The 15,970-nt window shown below is 45.7% G+C and overlaps 1 protein-coding gene across 1 annotated transcript; it reads left to right on the top strand.

Moving 5' to 3' along the window:
• The first annotated feature begins 6,989 nt into the window (after positions 1-6,989).
• LOC112873397 (ASC1-like protein 1) lies at positions 6,990-11,358 on the top strand. Its single transcript, XM_025936363.1, has 6 exons — positions 6,990-7,355; positions 9,241-9,470; positions 9,562-9,717; positions 9,897-10,082; positions 10,522-10,703; positions 10,839-11,358. Exons 1-6 carry the CDS (start codon positions 7,206-7,208, stop codon positions 10,868-10,870), a joined length of 936 nt encoding a protein of 311 aa, XP_025792148.1. The 5' UTR covers positions 6,990-7,205; the 3' UTR covers positions 10,871-11,358.
• Positions 11,359-15,970: the final 4,612 nt, after the last annotated feature.

Here is a 15,970-nt window from a genome sequence, read left to right as displayed (position 1 = left end):
CCGCACCGCCCGCCGGCCGCCATCACCTCGTTCCCCTCCGCCCCGTCTCCCCCGTCCTCTATAAATTGGATCCCCGCGCGGCTCACCCACCCCACAACCCACTCCACCACCCGGCCCCTCGCCTCCCCCAGCCCGGCGCCGCCCCCACGGACGCCTCTGCCCGCCGCCGCAAGCCCCCGTGGGCGCGCTCCCTCGCCCCACCCCGGCCCGAGGTAAGGCCGGGGATCGGTTCCCCTCCTCCCTCTCTCCCTCTTCCCCCACTCCCTGGCCGCGATTGAGCCCTCGGCCGCCGGATTGGGGCCGGCGCCGAGCCTTCCCCTCCCTCCTCTGTTTTTCCCTGGCAAGGGGAGGAAGAAGGAGGGCTTTTTGCCCAAACCCCCTCCCCCTTTCCTGTATTCCCAAGGGGAAACCCCCCCTCTCTCATTTAATCACCTCTTTTACTAATGAGACCTCACTATTTTATTATTTCAAAACAAACCCCCCCCAAGACTTGAACCTAGATACGTTTGGCACTCTTTAGCATGCCCCGAGAAATTCTAGAATTTACAAAAAGGTCCTTGCTATTTCCAGATACTGATGAATAAACCCCTAGAGCCCTGTTTAAGCCCTGAAACCACCTTTAGCGCGTCATTTTATGTGCGAAACGACCTCCGATTGACCCGAAACTTTACCACACCCTTTCTAGCATAGTTTTAGCTATGCCATTAGGAAACCACCCAAAGATATCACCCCTAACTCCGTAACTAAATTATTTCCGATTCAAGCCTATCGGTAAAAGCTTTTAGTTCTTTCGCTTGATTGTGTGTCTGTTTGTTTGCGTCGTAGGACACGGAGTGAACGACGAGGTTCCCGACCGCGACCAAGCAACTGAGGACCAGTACTGCGACCCCGAACCCGAAGGACAGTGCTTCGATCAGGACTTCCCGCAAGGGTTTGACGATGGCAAGTTCAATATCGCCCTTTGATGCATATTTCTGTCCTAGTTTTTATAAACACGACCCAATGGCCTGTTTTATAAAATTGCATTGTTTTGCGTGCTGGAAACCCGGTAGGATAGCCACCCCTGCTCGAAATAATCATACTTTGACTGCCTGATTTATAAAGAAAATGCGTGTGTGTGGGAAGGGATACAAAGTGGTTTTGAAAAGCGAGTTAGATGAGATGGATGGCATTTCTGTGTGAATTGCCGCTGGTGTGCTCGTACCTGTGTGGTTGAGCGTGGATGGGAGATATCCATCTTGTCACCCTTAAGGACCGAGTTGATGTGACATCTCACCTAGCTTCTCATAGTGCGAGCCACTTGACCGTTGTATGGGCAACGGCTTGGCCTAACCCCACTAGTTAGTCTGATAGCCATCAGGAGAGCTGGGAGCAACGGGTGATCAAGGAGACGGGATAAGCTCTGTGTGACTTATGCCCCGGTTAAACCTCGGTGATAGGTCGAATGACCCCTTGATAGATCCCGTGGTGGCTAGTCAGGTCTAGCTAAGGTGGGTAAGGGCTTCGATGGGATCTGCACCGGCGCTAAGGTGTTCGTGTTGTGGTACCCCGCCTGTGGGTAAAGTTGCACACCTCTGCAGAGTTAAAATCTATTCGAATAGCCGTGCCCACGGTATTGGGCAAGTTACGGTGTGGTCACATAACTAGTGTTTCTCTCTGGGAATGGTTGATCCAGTGTGAGTTGTTTGGAAAGTATCCGGCAGTAGGTGCCGTGTGCTACGGCGGACGGGGAGTCCGGTAGCAGTTTTAAACTAGATCCTGTGTGGATCAACACCGTGTGCCCCTCGATGCTTAACGACTTGTTTTTGAAAAATGCTTTGAAACGAACCTTTGCATAAAGTCAAGTTTTCCGCAAATGAACCATAACCTTATCCTTGGATTATCCTGTGCATGTAAATCTGTTATAACCCCTCCGTGGGTGTGATTGGACTTGCTGAGTACGTTAGTACTCACCCCGTTCTTACTTTTCAGTGGAGGATCCCGACTACATCCCCGAGAACGACGAATAGGGTCCCGTCCTGCACCCAGTCTTGCCTGTGGGTGAGGTCACCGTTGGAGCTCCGCATGGCGCAAGACTCTGATGATCCCCTGTTCGTAGTCAGTGTAGTAGTATGGGTTTTTGTTGTAATCCTCGCGATAGTGGCGCTACACTGCCCATTACCGCGAAGAGTTGTACGGTGATGTACCATCTGATGTAATAAAAGTGTTATCAGCCTCCTGGGACTGATAAAGTGACACTTTTAAGTCTTCCCTGATGGGGGGACGCTTCAATTATCTATGAAGATAATACCGCTTGTGTTGCACAGATGGATACAGGATATATAAAAAGCAATATAACTAAACATATTGCACTAAAATTATTCTACCCCCGCAATTAAAATAAAGTGGAGAAATTGACATTTTGCAAACTAAATCTTGTGATAATCTCACTGATTTGTTAACAAAGTTCTTACCAACATCAATTTTTCAAAAATTGATGCAATATGTTTCAAAAATTAATTGGTATGCGACGACTACGATATTTACAAGATTTAGGGGGAGAATCTACTTAAATTAGACCTGATCAATCCTCGTATTGTACTTTTTTCCTATATAAGTCTTTAATTCAATTTCTCATAAAGATTTAATGAGACAATATCAATGCAAGCATATATATCTATCTCTAATTTTCCCCACAAGGATTTTCGAGGAAATATCAAAGATATATTAATCTTCTCATATTTTTTCCATTGGATTTTAGGAGAAGGATATTACAATATTATGTGTCAACAATAAGATAGTAATTCATATATATATGCTATATTACTTTCTCCTCATTTTCCTATCAGGTTTAAGGAGCTTTTCATGGCATATCAATACACAACATGGTTTCTCCTCACATTTTTCCAACAAAATTTTGAGAAGTTTTTCCCATTATTTTGGATATTCTCAAGAACAAAGAACAAGAATTACATGAAGCATATTTGAAGCAAATTGATCAAGAGGAAGTGTTCGAAATTATTAGTGGGTGATCAATTAGTATTAACCACGTGATTAACACATGGATTAGTCAGTTAATCCCATTATTAGCGGTTGCTAATGACGGGACGCGTCCGTTAACAGATTCCTGTTCGTAAGGGGCGTGTCCCTTCCGTACCGGCGCGTTGGTTCCTTTGAGCCTATATAAATATATAATCACTGTTGCAAGAGGATCATTTGCATTCAGTTTTAGACTAAACCAAACACTATTCACCAGCAGCCACCATGCGGATTTGGGGTCTCCCATCCAAGGATTACATTACCGGCGATACAGCATTTATCAGTGAGCTCCGGTAACGATAATCAGTTGAAAATCGGTGAAAAATCGCCAAAACCGATTGGTAAAGAGACCTAAATTCAAAAAAATGAAATTCAACAATTTATCATCAATAATGGATGCAAACTGAACGATTTATCGCTTCGCCTACTGAAAATATGTTTTGGCAGTGGAAAAAAAATAAAGGTTTGATAGCATTTAATTTTTTAGGTTATGTATTATATTATATTAGATAAATTACACATACATGCACAATTTTGCATATAGAATTGCCTAAGAAATAAACATGTTTACATATTTTGCCCATAAAATTGCATAAAGCACATGAATTTGCACATATATACAAACCACGAAGTGCATAATTCATATAAACAAACGAGTGCATAGTCCATACAAACTTCATAGTTCACAGAAATAAAAGAGTGCATAGTTCATACAAACCTCATAGTGCATAGAAACAAGAGTACATAGTCTATACAAGCCACATACAAACTTAGCAAGCATATAGTCCACACATGAAGGCATTCGGCATATCAATTTAATCATTCTTCGGTCTCTTCGATTATCGATGCCACGATCAACTCCCTCGCTCCCAGCTGCAGCATCATCGATAATTGCCGCATATATATTGATTATCGGCCTTAATCGTACGAAAATCAGCCTTAATCGCATGAGTTAGTGGATGGTAACGGGTAGTTAGATAAAAATATTTTTTTCTAAGCAAACAATTGTTGCTTTCAACATGTGACAACATTCTGGAATCAAGAGAAGGTCTAGTTTTTTATAAAAATAAGTTCTCTACTTTTTATAAATTTTTTAAATTTTTAAATTTTTCATTGAAATCTAGCGAAATTCCAGTCGGTTTACGTTCTCAGCTAGCATCGGTAACGATAAATTTCACCGATAATCGCGATTATCGAGCGGTTTTGTATTCCCAGCTCCAATCCGTGTGTTCTTCGTTTGTATGGACGTTCTTCATTTGTATGTTCTTCATCCGTGTGTCCCGGTCTCAAAAAAGAAAAACAAAACGTTTCACGGTTTCAGTACGGAGCCGGGTTTTTTTTCTGAACCTTCAAGCTCGCAACTTCATTCATCTACCGTTGGTTCAGTATGGGGTCGTTTTGATCACTCCATTTTATTTTTTCTACGGCTGACGTCACGCACGTGCAGCGATTCATTCCTGCTTTTTGCACGTACTATAGTAGTAGTTCCGTCATTCATTTGCGTTGTACACCATGGGCGCCGCCGTCCTGCAATCGCTGGTACTCGACTGTCGCCGGTGGGGTCCCGTTATTCATCCGTGTGTTCTTTTGAGAACTGACAACATCATTCGGGGTCTGGGGGCATGGGTAATATTTTTTTTCCGGAACGTGCTAAGCACGTATTTTATGGAAAGTAATACGACAAGAATAAACCTTAATAGATAGAATCTATTAAGACGGTTACAAGACACCCACCAAGTAAGTAGCAGACGATCCGAACAGCACGATTAAAACATCAAGAATAACATGGGAGTACAAATGAACCTACAAATCTAGACACGACCAAGCAATCTGCTAAAAGAAACACCACCCTAAAAGAAGCGTAAGGTCTCCAAACTCGAAGGTGGCAAAGCATCCACCTAGCCAACAAACCAAAGCAGCAAACCATTCGCCCGAAGTGATCAACAACCAATACGATGGCGGCGGCAAAGCATCCGCCAGTGAAGAGGGGTGGCAAAGCATCCACCAGCGAAGAGGGGCGACAAAGCATCCGCCAGTGAAGAGGAAAGGCAAAGCATCCGCCAGCGACGATCTATGCAACCCGGACGAGGTGGAAGAAATAGGGCGAAGGCAGGCACAGAAGCAGGAGCTCCCCGCAGAGAACCGCCACCAAGATCAAGCGAAAGGGGGCAGAAGCTCGGCAACGATTCAATCAGCAACTAGTAGAGCTTCCAAGACGACGCCTCGAAGGAAGGAGCGACGCCACAAGCGCCGTCGTCATCCGACCAATGTGGTCAATGTTTTCACCCGGAGAGCACACCATAGAAGTGGGGAAAATGACGCCTTCAAGAAGGTAAACGGTGCCCTAGGGCGTCGCCGTCAGTGGCCGATAGACAGGCCCTAGACTTTCGCCTTCACCCCACTGCCTCCCAGAGCAAAAGAATTTCCACTAGAGCGCCACAAACCCCCACGACAAGAGCATGACGCCGGAGGAGGCGCGGCCCGCACAACCAAATGCGCAGAACTGGCCGCCAGAGAGGTGGTGGCGCATCCAAGCCGCACCCCGACCCACCAGCAAGGGTCGTGGTAGGACGCCCCTAACCCACCAGGGAGGGTTAGCTCTTGCACGAGGACTCCCGGCCGGGGGCGAAAACAGGCGCCAGGGAGGCCGCGGCGCGGAGGGCAAGGGCTATCGCGAGACGCCCCAGCGCGAGGGCCACGGCGGCTGCCAAGCATCCCCCGACGGCGCCAGCCGAGAACGGCCAGGGCGCGAGGGCCACGGCGGCAGCTGAGCCCCTCGAGCAGAAGCCCCGGCACGAGGCGGAACAGCGCAGCGCCTGCCAAGGATGGCCAAGAACGGTCAGATCCGGCTCGGAGGGCACCAGATCCGGTGAGGGGGAGGCAGGATCTGGCCTCAGCGGACAACGGGGAGCTCGAAATGGCAGTCAGGATTCGAGGCCGGAGGTGGGAGGCGAAGGGAAGAGAGAGGAGGGGAGGGGCGGCGCGGGCGGCTGCCGTCTCCCGAACGGTCGGCGGCGGCCACTGCCGAAGTTGACCTGGAGGGTGGGAGTGGGCGGCAGTGAGGGGCGCCCCCGAGTCGCCTGGGAGAGCGACGTAGGGGGTTTGGGTTGCTGCAATTTCAGATCAAGCATAAGTTCTCTTTTTGCACAATTTTACTGCGGGAGCATGGGTAACGGTAGCAATGATTTCCCAAAATATCTCCGCAGCGAGCAGACTCTAAATTTAGTCAAATTTCATATTCTTACTGAAACATTTTTTCCTCGGTCACACACGAAAACCTCGAATCTTTTGAAAAAGGCCGGATTTCCCACAACCTTTTTTAGGAATCCCACCTTTTAACCATTGTCAGCGGCGGATTCAGAACCCTGGCTGCCCAGGCTACAGCCTTGGTTGGAGATTAAAAATCAATGGAGACTTAACAAAATTAAACATGCAAGATACTTGAGCTTCCATTAAGCTTAGAGCATCACCCCTTCTTTGGCAGTTCTCGAATCCGCCCCTGATCATCGCCACCTCGCGTTTTCTAGTATTATTGTTTATAGCTAGAAGTGAAATGGCATAGAATCTCTCAAGTAATGGTTCAATTATTAATAAACGAGTGAAAAGAAATACACGTATACAGTAGAACTATATGAATAATTCGCGCTGGGCTTCAAGGGTGATGTGCGGTCGCCGCCGATGTCAGAACCTTTTGCTTTTCTGAAATAAGTTTATACTTAAAATCCCTTATGTTCGATAAGCTAATCAGGACGCGGTACGGGTTCTTGAGTGACTGCTAGCACGACTAGCTCTCCCGTTTGGAACAGCGCACGTTTAAAAAAAAAGTAAGGCAAAACCATTCATATTCGTGTCGATGTCGGCCACCTCGCTACAATTCCCAAGGCCTCGGAATTTTCCGTACCGTATCTCCGCAGCCCGAAGGCCGCCAGTACAAAGACGGACCCGAGAAAAGAAAAACACGGGGGGAGAAGAGTGAAAAAATATCGCATTCTTCATCACAGAGGTAAACACAGAGGCGGCCGCGGGCCACACAGCTCGAGTCCACCCGGCCGGCTCCCCCAGAGGCCATTCCTGCCCAGAGCCGCCGAATCGGGACCAATCCCGTCGATCCTTCTGGCCGCCGCCGCCGCCGCGGGACTCTCCAGAGGCGGCCTCCGATTCGGCCGGGGCCGGGGGGAACCGGGGACATGGGGCTCGGGGCGGCGGCGGGGCGGCTCCTGCCGCAGGTGGACTGGGAGCGCGAGGCCTACCCGGCGTACGACGACTTCCTCGCGCTCCCGGCCTTCGTCCTCTTCTTCCCCACCGTCCGCTTCTTCCTCGACCGCTTCGTCTTCGAGGTGCGCCCGCCCTCACCGTCTTCCTTCCTTCCTTTCTTCCGTTCTCCGGTTGCGTCGGTCAAGGTTTCTTGTCTCTGGCGCTTAAGAGAGCAGCGCGTTGCTTGCTGCCGAAAAATTCGCCTCAACTCTTGCTGGGTTCCTCAGCTCTAATCACAGCTTGTACAATTGCCTTAGCTGAACTAAACTACCTGTCTTGTGTGCTACAACAAGGCGCTATTTTTAGTGATCTACGTAATCATCTTGCGTGCAACAACAAGACGCTATTTTTAGTGTCTAATCATCTAATCGTTGCGCGTATCCTGGTTAATTTGACACGTGGAAAGCGCTTGGTTCAGTTATTGTTTCTTTCCGGTCTCAAATGATTAGCTTTTTGGAAGATCTAAATCATATCATTTCTTTGCTCTCGTAGCATTCTCTCTCCTTTTCTCTCTGACTCCTATGTCGTCTAAATTGTTTGGTTCGGAACTCAAGTGTCAAGTCTATCGGAGTTGGCCACTGAAATATGCCTAGCCTAGCAGTGCAAGCTTTGCTCCTTTGTAATTGGTGGTCCTTGAATCCAGAACTAGGCCAATGCTAATGCTATGCAGCTTCCGTTATAGAAGGTAATGGAATTTAATGGAGATGCCTGCTTTTTAACATTGGTTCTTGATAAGGAGGGAGTAGCATGGTTGGTTGGTTTGCAGCCGCGAGCAGGTTTCCTGAAGAAATGGTTGGTTCATATGTCAGTATGTTGGCAGCTGTTGCGGAATGGCCTTTGAAGACTAGAGAGTTGCGGTATTTGCCTGCAATTGGCAACAGGCCCACACAGATACTATTTTTAGGATCAGTTGCTTTTTTAGTATGGTAAACAGTACATATTATAGCTAGCATGGTATTAAAACGAAGTACAGTTACCCGGTTGATTCATGAGTATGGTGACTTCCATAGAAGGTCTTATGTTCAATATCAGTTTTTGGCATAAGGGGCTTTTTATTTTTTGGGAGCCAGGTGAGGATCTTGAGCTAGGAAAATGGAGTGTAAATCCATTGACAATATCAGAAGTCTCAGCCATGGAGCGTGAGAGCAGTTTGCTTCACCCTCTTGATTTTCTGGGGCCAGAAATATTGCTGAGCTTTGATGTTCTCTCTGTTGAATTGCATCTTGGTTTCCTCTGTTAAGTTTTTATATGGTGATTTGCATTCAGGAGGCTATAAAATTTGTATTGCTAGCTATATGTCTGAACAATCTGATCTGGGAAGTAACTGTAACCAGTTGGTAAAATTTGTATTACTAACTATATTTCTGAACAATCTAGTCTTGGAAGTAACTGTAACCAGTCGGCAGTTGTATTTTGGGCATGAGATGCAGAGTTTTTCCATTTAATTAGGTGGAATTACAAGCTTTACAGCAGAATAAATTATGTACATTTATAAAGATTGCTAACTTGAAGGTAGTTGAGAGTTGAGACTACGGGCTGAGTTGAAATAGATGAAAAATTGAAACTTTTCTTTTATAAAAAATGTTATTGTACAGAAAGAAATGTAAAATAACTGTATATTCTGGGTAATGGAGTTTTGGCGCGCATCCATTTCTATCATTTGTGTTATCTTTAAACTTGAGACATTTTCATTTACCTGCTGACATCATTTCATCAGTACCTATGGAGTTTAGCCAATTATTGGGTTTGGATTTGTTTATGCCTCTGAAATATGTTGTTTGGAAAGGGTTGCATTAACAAGTTATACGGTTTTGGCATCCTTCAGAATAGATTTTCGTGCTTCTATAGTCAGGTGTTCCAATGATTTCTCTTTTGATTCACCTACTCTCTTTTTTCACACCTTTGACATTCCTTCCAAAGTTTTGTATTAATCGCTGACTTCACTGCTTTCCTATGTAAATGTTTCAGAGGGTTGCAAGGAGGCTTATACTTGGGAAAGGACATCAGAGAACTAATAATGAGACAGAAGAAATAAGGAAGAAGATAAGAAAATTCAAGGAGTCGGCTTGGAAATGTGTTTATTTCCTATCCGGAGAGCTTTTATCTCTGTCAGTCACATATAATGAGCCTTGGTTCACCAATACCAAATATTTTTGGGTAGGACCTGGAGAACAAGTTTGGCCTGATCAAAAGATAAAGTAATTCTGATCCTTCCACTGTACTTTCTGATACAAATTCTTATTGGTTCTCAGGCTGATCTAAATCTAATGGTTGCGCCCTTACTCTCAGATTGAAACTTAAGGCGGTGTACATGTATGCTGCTGGATTCTACACATATTCCATATTTGCACTTATGTTTTGGGAAACGAGGCGTTCAGACTTTGGCGTTTCGATGTCACATCATGTTGCTACTGTTGTTCTGATCGTTCTATCTTATGTGTTCAGGTATGTTTCTTGTCTTGAATAGTTGTTAGCTTTTGTTGTTTCATAATCGCAGCATTGTTCTATCAGTGTAAAAGGACTTCTCATTCATCATTGCTGATTTGTTACTTTTTTTTGTCACTCCTTCCATATTTCATAGACAATCTGTTCTAATTTCAAACTTCTTTTCCTTGGTTAACCAGATTCGCTAGAGTTGGCTCTATAGTATTGGCAATTCATGATGCAAGTGACGTTTTCCTGGAAGTAGGGAAGATGTCCAAGTACAGCCATTGTGATTGGCTTGCCAATGTTTCATTTCTTCTTTTTGTTGTTTCATGGGTTCTTCTCCGGCTCACATATTTTCCATTCTGGATTCTGAGAAGTACAAGGTAAATTGTTCTGTTCTGATTCAGTAATCTCATCAGATTCTTATGCCAGGAAAAATCATCAAAGTCTTAGAAGAATGAAAGCAGGCACCAGTTTCTTATTTGTTTCGTACCCAATGCTTTGTTAAAAGTTGGACACTCACTTCATCTAGTCTAAGGAACAAGCCTTCGTTTAGTCTTACAGTTAGCATCTTATAGCCTGAAGAAACTTACTCCTTACTTAGATGACAACACAATTAAAGTTTTGTATGCAGCACGGACAATAATTTGAGATTGCTTATCGTATAATATAGTGTCCAAAGTATATTATAATAAATTATTGTAGCCAACATGTTAAATTCTGATAAGCTACCATACTGATTCACCACTTTACTTTAGAAGAAAACTGACTGAATGTTTTTGAATTCTTTGCACATTATCTGACTAAATCCATTCATTTCAGCTATGAGGTATTGTTGACTTTGGATAAAAAGAAGCACAATTTCGACGGTCCTATATACTATTATGTGTTTAACTCCCTTCTATTTTCACTACTTGTTCTTCACATATATTGGTGGGTTTTAATATATCGGATGCTTGTGAGGCAAATCATGACAAGAAATGTTGGAGATGATGTTCGATCTGGTAAGCACTGTCCTGTCTGAAGTTTTTGGTATGCTACACGACATGAAATTTTGTAAAATGCTGTGCAATTAGCTTCTTCCAACTTCTGTTGAGGTTAAAATTTGCTATGATTTTACTCTTCCTTGCTTTCCATAGACTCAGAAGGAGAAGACGAGCACGAAGATTGATTGGCACCACCATCTTATCTTATCTTCTGTATTGTAACGATGCTACAAGCATCGACTCCAGTGCCCCAAGCTTCCGCATTCTTTTCCTGGATTTCAAGACATGTGCAGATTATGGGAGGACGAGCATTGTTCCTCACGAGATTCATCGGAGCTGAGCTACGGTTTCTTCTGCCTCGGCCGCACATCTGTGTTGTACCATGTATGCATGATAATACATTGCTCTCCAGCGCATTAGGAGCAGCTGGATATCGAAGACAACATTCTTTTGGGTGTAAACTCTGTAGAGAGATGTTAAGCGTTACCCTGTAACCGTAGCACCAACGTGGCGTTCCAGAAAAAGACTGGTTGTAAACTAAAAGCCTTTCTGTCGACAGACCATGCACATCCTGTGGTAATGCCAGGGGTGGCCTCTGTTTGGAACTTGGCCGTCTGTAGCGCTGGTGATGAACCCTTGTGCTTGCTGAGCTGCAGTTTGCAGAAGGCCGGAACTCTATCCTTTTGTCAGGAGATGATGCTGCCTGCACATGTTTTTACGTTGCGGTACTGCTTGGTGAAGCAAAGCACTCACGGGAGTTGGGTAGAAACCTTTTTGCGCTACCCCTGTTCGCGTCACGGTGTGTGTCCAGGCCACAGATGCCCTCCACGAGGGGCCGGCCCGGCAGGCCACTCGGACGATCGAGCACGCCGCAACCCTACGGCTAGGCAGGCGCGGCAGGACACTCTGCCCTGACCTCTTCTTCCCCAGTAAGAAAATTAAAGCAGAGAGGAGCAAGCCAAAAAAAGATGCATCCACACGCTGCGTTCATGATCTGCTGGATGCGCGCCGCACGTGTCAGCAACTCGCCGCGGACCGAGAGTCAGAGACCGGCCGGCCATCAGGCCATGCAAGAAAGAAGGCAGCAGGGCGCTTTGCATCGGCTTTCTGACGCCAGCTTCTTTCTGGGTTCTATGTGCAGCGCTGAGATGAGATCCATCGAGCCGGGGGACACGGACTCCATTATATTATTCAGCAGCCCATCGCCGTTGTTCTATCCACGGATCAGAGAAAGAGGAGCACACGATCGAGAGACATCAAGACATCCGGGTGCTGAATTGCCCGCGCGCATGGCAGGAGAGCACGACGCGTCGCTTTCGCTAGCTTTCCCGATCTGCCGTGTGGTAGATGCAAGATGCCTCGCTCAGATCGAGCTGCTAGATGCCCGCGCACGCTGCAGCTAGCTTTGGAGGAAACCATGGCCTCCGATCGATGAGCGCCACATGCCCCCCTTTATTCGCTCGGGCTAGCTGCTTTCAGTTCAGAGGTCCTGCGACCGGCCTTGCCGCGCCCTTGCAGCAGCAGGTTCCTTCCTTCCGAATTCCGATCCTAGCTAGGTTCAATTCTGGCCTGCAGCGTGTGTTTGGCAACTGAATAGGAAGGGCCGGCTTTGCCCTTGCAGCAGGTTCCTTCCCTCCGAATTCCGATCCTAGCTAGGTTCAATTCGCTTGCAGGGTATGTGAAATGGCAGGCGGCTAGCTAACAGCAGACGGATGCGGAAATGTGGCCGCTTGGTTAGGCCGGTAATGGCATGCTCCAATTTGCTGCTAACTAAAGAGTTGCTCTCAGAGAGAGAGAGTTGCTCTCATCAGGACAGCTTTTACAGTGAGGGTAGCAAATTTCCTTCAAATATGACGTTTTCGGATCATTTGAGGTCCACCAATAATCCAACTTTTACTACAGTACGGATTGTTTTTATGTGTCGACTTTCGCTATTTCAAAATAATACGAGTAGACTTGATCGTCAAACAATATTTTCATGGTAATACACTTTTAGCACATGTATGTTACATGTTATACAAAAAAGAAAAATGTAGCCGCAGTTGTATTCCAGTTGGAGAGTCTAAAATCTAAATTAAATATTACTTTTATGACTAGAGAGACGACGTAGATGTATAGCTAGATGGAGTAGCTAGCAGCATGGGAATAAGGAGAATGCACTTAACCAGGCCGTAGTAGCTTGTATTTTTAATATTGTTCTTACCTCATCTAATAACAAAAGATCGTTTCTGTTGTTAATATTATTATTCTTACTTGACCTAACAAAGATGTGATCGAAATATAGTGGATATATTTCGACCCATTTCCCATATATTCTTCGCCTTTTTCTTATTAAGATACATAAGAGAATAAACAAAAGATGTATATTAATTCGACTTTCAGGAGATTGTGATGAAACCATCACACTAACCACTACGAAAGTGTAATCCAGCTTTGCCTACATGAATCCTTAATCCCTATAAATATCTACCTACAAGCTATTTACTTCTTTTAGATAGTGGAATAGAGCCTCTACATGTACTGTGGCGGTATATGTAAGTGGCTGTTTGCCTGTTTCATTCTTACAAGTTTCAGCAGTGCTAAACAACCGTAAGCACAAGACACAGTGAATCAATGCTGTGAGAAATACCCTGAGTGCCAAATGAAATGGGCCAAATTCCTATTTTAATGGATTCACTTATTAGTTTGTAGAATTGGGCATCAAACAAAGCGTATATCCAATAATAATCACTTAAAAGTAACAAGTTGAAGAAGATTCTAGAACACTACAAATTTAGCTTCTAGCAGACAAGGAGTGCTCTCGGGGCGCCGTTACATATATAGAAAATTAAAGTTTGGAGCACCGTAAAACAAATAAGACCAAAGAATTTTAACGTTTTAGATTCGGAGAGATATTGCCTGGCCAACCTTAAATGGATTACTGCTTCAAGGGTACTTGAGAAGTGAATATATATGTGGATGGAGCTAATTAATTAGTGCTGGTAGCTAGATCGATACAGGTACCAAGAACACAGAAATATGAATATCAGAAAGAACACAGAAACATGAATATCAGACCTGGATTTGAATTTACTAGCAAACATGTATGTGTAATTTATCACATAGTTACAGAAAGCTTCCCCTGCTATAGGTTCCTTTTACTGTGCAAATAAAAGATGCCAGTTCCAAGCGAAGTACAAAGTGCAATCGTGAATTCAGCAATATAGCTCGCGCACTACATATCTCTCCCACAGCTTAATTAGCGTATTAATGCATGTGCACGGGCTACATATGCTAAGCAAGGTGAACAAATTAAAAAGAGTGCTGCTAATAAATAGTATATATATACAAGTCCCAAAAGAAGAATTGTTGCATGTGTGCATGTATATATGAGATAACATGGCCATGCATACATCATTTCGTGGGTGATAAGTGATATGTATTTGAAGGACACATACATCATATATATATATATATATATATATATATATATATATATATATATATATATACCCAGCCATGTATACATACACATACACAGCACAAACAAAACAATAGAGACTTATGCATATAGGTCTCTCCAGAATTATTCCTCCTCCGATTAAATGAACACAGCATCGTCATAACATCACAAACGAGATAAACTAATATAATCAACATACATTAACATATAAGAATGTACCAAATTAAAGAACCTAAATGTAATTAACGTAGCTGCATGAGGGTGCGCCGGCCGGCGGGCTGGCCGCCGCCGTCGATCATCGCAGTGACACAGTACGTTGAGAGTTCGCTCGCTCGTCCCCGTATGTAGTAGATCGATCTCGACGACGACCTTGTTGGTACGGTGTAGTCTGTCGTGGCTAGACGGCCACCTTCTTCTGGTGGAAGTTGTTGATGAAGTCGGAGGCCTTGCGGTCGACGTCGCGCTCGCCGACCCACCAGCCGCCGTAGTCCTCGTCGCTGGAGCGCACCTTGCGCACGTACCCGGTCCGGCCGTCCCAGTCGCTCATGTCGTCGTCGTACCGCCTCGACTTGCGCAGGAAGCTGAAGATCGGGCAGAAGAACGACTTGCCTCCCATGGCGGCGGCGGCCCAAGCTGGTCTCTTCGTGTAGAGCTAGCTTGTCGTCGTCCGGACCTCCTTCTCTTCCGCCTCCCTTCTTCTAGAAAAATCTCTACGAGGCAGGACAAGCACGCAGCAAGTTTAGTGAGAGAGAAGCTGAGCTGTGCTGATTAGAGTCTAATAAGTGATTCTTCTTGATGGACCCTGCGTGGCTCTTAACGATGATGGCGTCGAGGTGAGGGGGGCAGCTGAATTTATAGGTGGGACGAGGGAGCCGAGAGGAGGACCATGGGACGATGGTGGATGCAAGCTGGCTAGGGTTCCGACGCAAGCAAGCAAGCAAGTTCCAACAAAAGGCGCGCGTACGGGAGGGAGGATCGTGGGGGAGTGGACGGCCCAGATCGGCGGCGTGAAATAAAGGATGCTAAAGCGCGCGCTCTATCGGGCACGCATTAGCCGCGGGAGCCGGGAGATGACATGATTGATGAGCGAACAACGCGGCCGGCCGGAGAGCGAGGGAGGGAGAGCACTCCGTTCCATCGCTGCAAAAGGGGTGCGTGGTTTCCAGGCCTCTGCTTTTCCGCTGCTCGATCCGAGCCCCTAGCAGCTAGCTATGGCGATCAGAGGGACGAAAAAGAAGAAGTGGAAAGCATTCCATGCTGCTGCATTCTTGCACGAAGCTGCTGCTGCTGCTGCACAGCTTGATCTTTGGGCGACCATTGTCCATTGGCCGCCTATCGCTCTCTCTCGCCTACGAGGACACAGAATTATACCGCTTTATTTCGTTCTTGATGAGCACTAGCTACTATTCCAAAAGCCGTCTGAAAAATATCTCCCATCATATGCTTGTTCTAGCAGCTGCTTGTTGTCATGCATGCACAACATACAGCATCATGCATGTACAGCTAGCTTATTGTATGTTTGGATGCAGTCTCTGCAATTTACTACAATATAATCATCACGGCAATTGATGATAATTTTCAGTTTACTTGAGTCGTAATGCTTGCAAAAAAAGCTACTTTGCCGCCGCAGCTAGTTTGCCGCTGTGGAAAGGCAACGGACCGCGGGTCAAAACTCAGAACGGTGGTGTGCCTTTGCTGGCTTAGGTTAGTCCCCGAATCTGTGCCTTTGCAGCTAGGTCGCCCTTGTTTAGGGGGTTACTGCAAGCTGTTCCCCTTTGCCTCTCTCGGAACACTGATCCGATCCGTCCAATCCTGCCCACAGCAATATTCCCGCGATTACGAT

This window comes from Panicum hallii, chromosome 1 (genome assembly GCF_002211085.1).
Source record: "Panicum hallii strain FIL2 chromosome 1, PHallii_v3.1, whole genome shotgun sequence".
Lineage (NCBI taxonomy): Eukaryota > Viridiplantae > Streptophyta > Magnoliopsida > Poales > Poaceae > Panicum > Panicum hallii.
This window is presented reverse-complemented; position numbering and strand designations above follow the sequence as displayed.

Excerpts from the sequence above, each read along its gene's own strand:
- LOC112873397 (XM_025936363.1), top strand. The coding sequence starts at position 7,206 with ATGGGGCTCGGGGCGGCGGCGGGGCGGCTCCTGCCGCAGGTGGACTGG. Across the intron at positions 7,356-9,240 it reads TCGACCGCTTCGTCTTCGAG|AGGGTTGCAAGGAGGCTTAT; the intron begins GTGCGCCCGCCC and ends TAAATGTTTCAG. Across the intron at positions 10,083-10,521 it reads TGGATTCTGAGAAGTACAAG|CTATGAGGTATTGTTGACTT; the intron begins GTAAATTGTTCT and ends CATTCATTTCAG.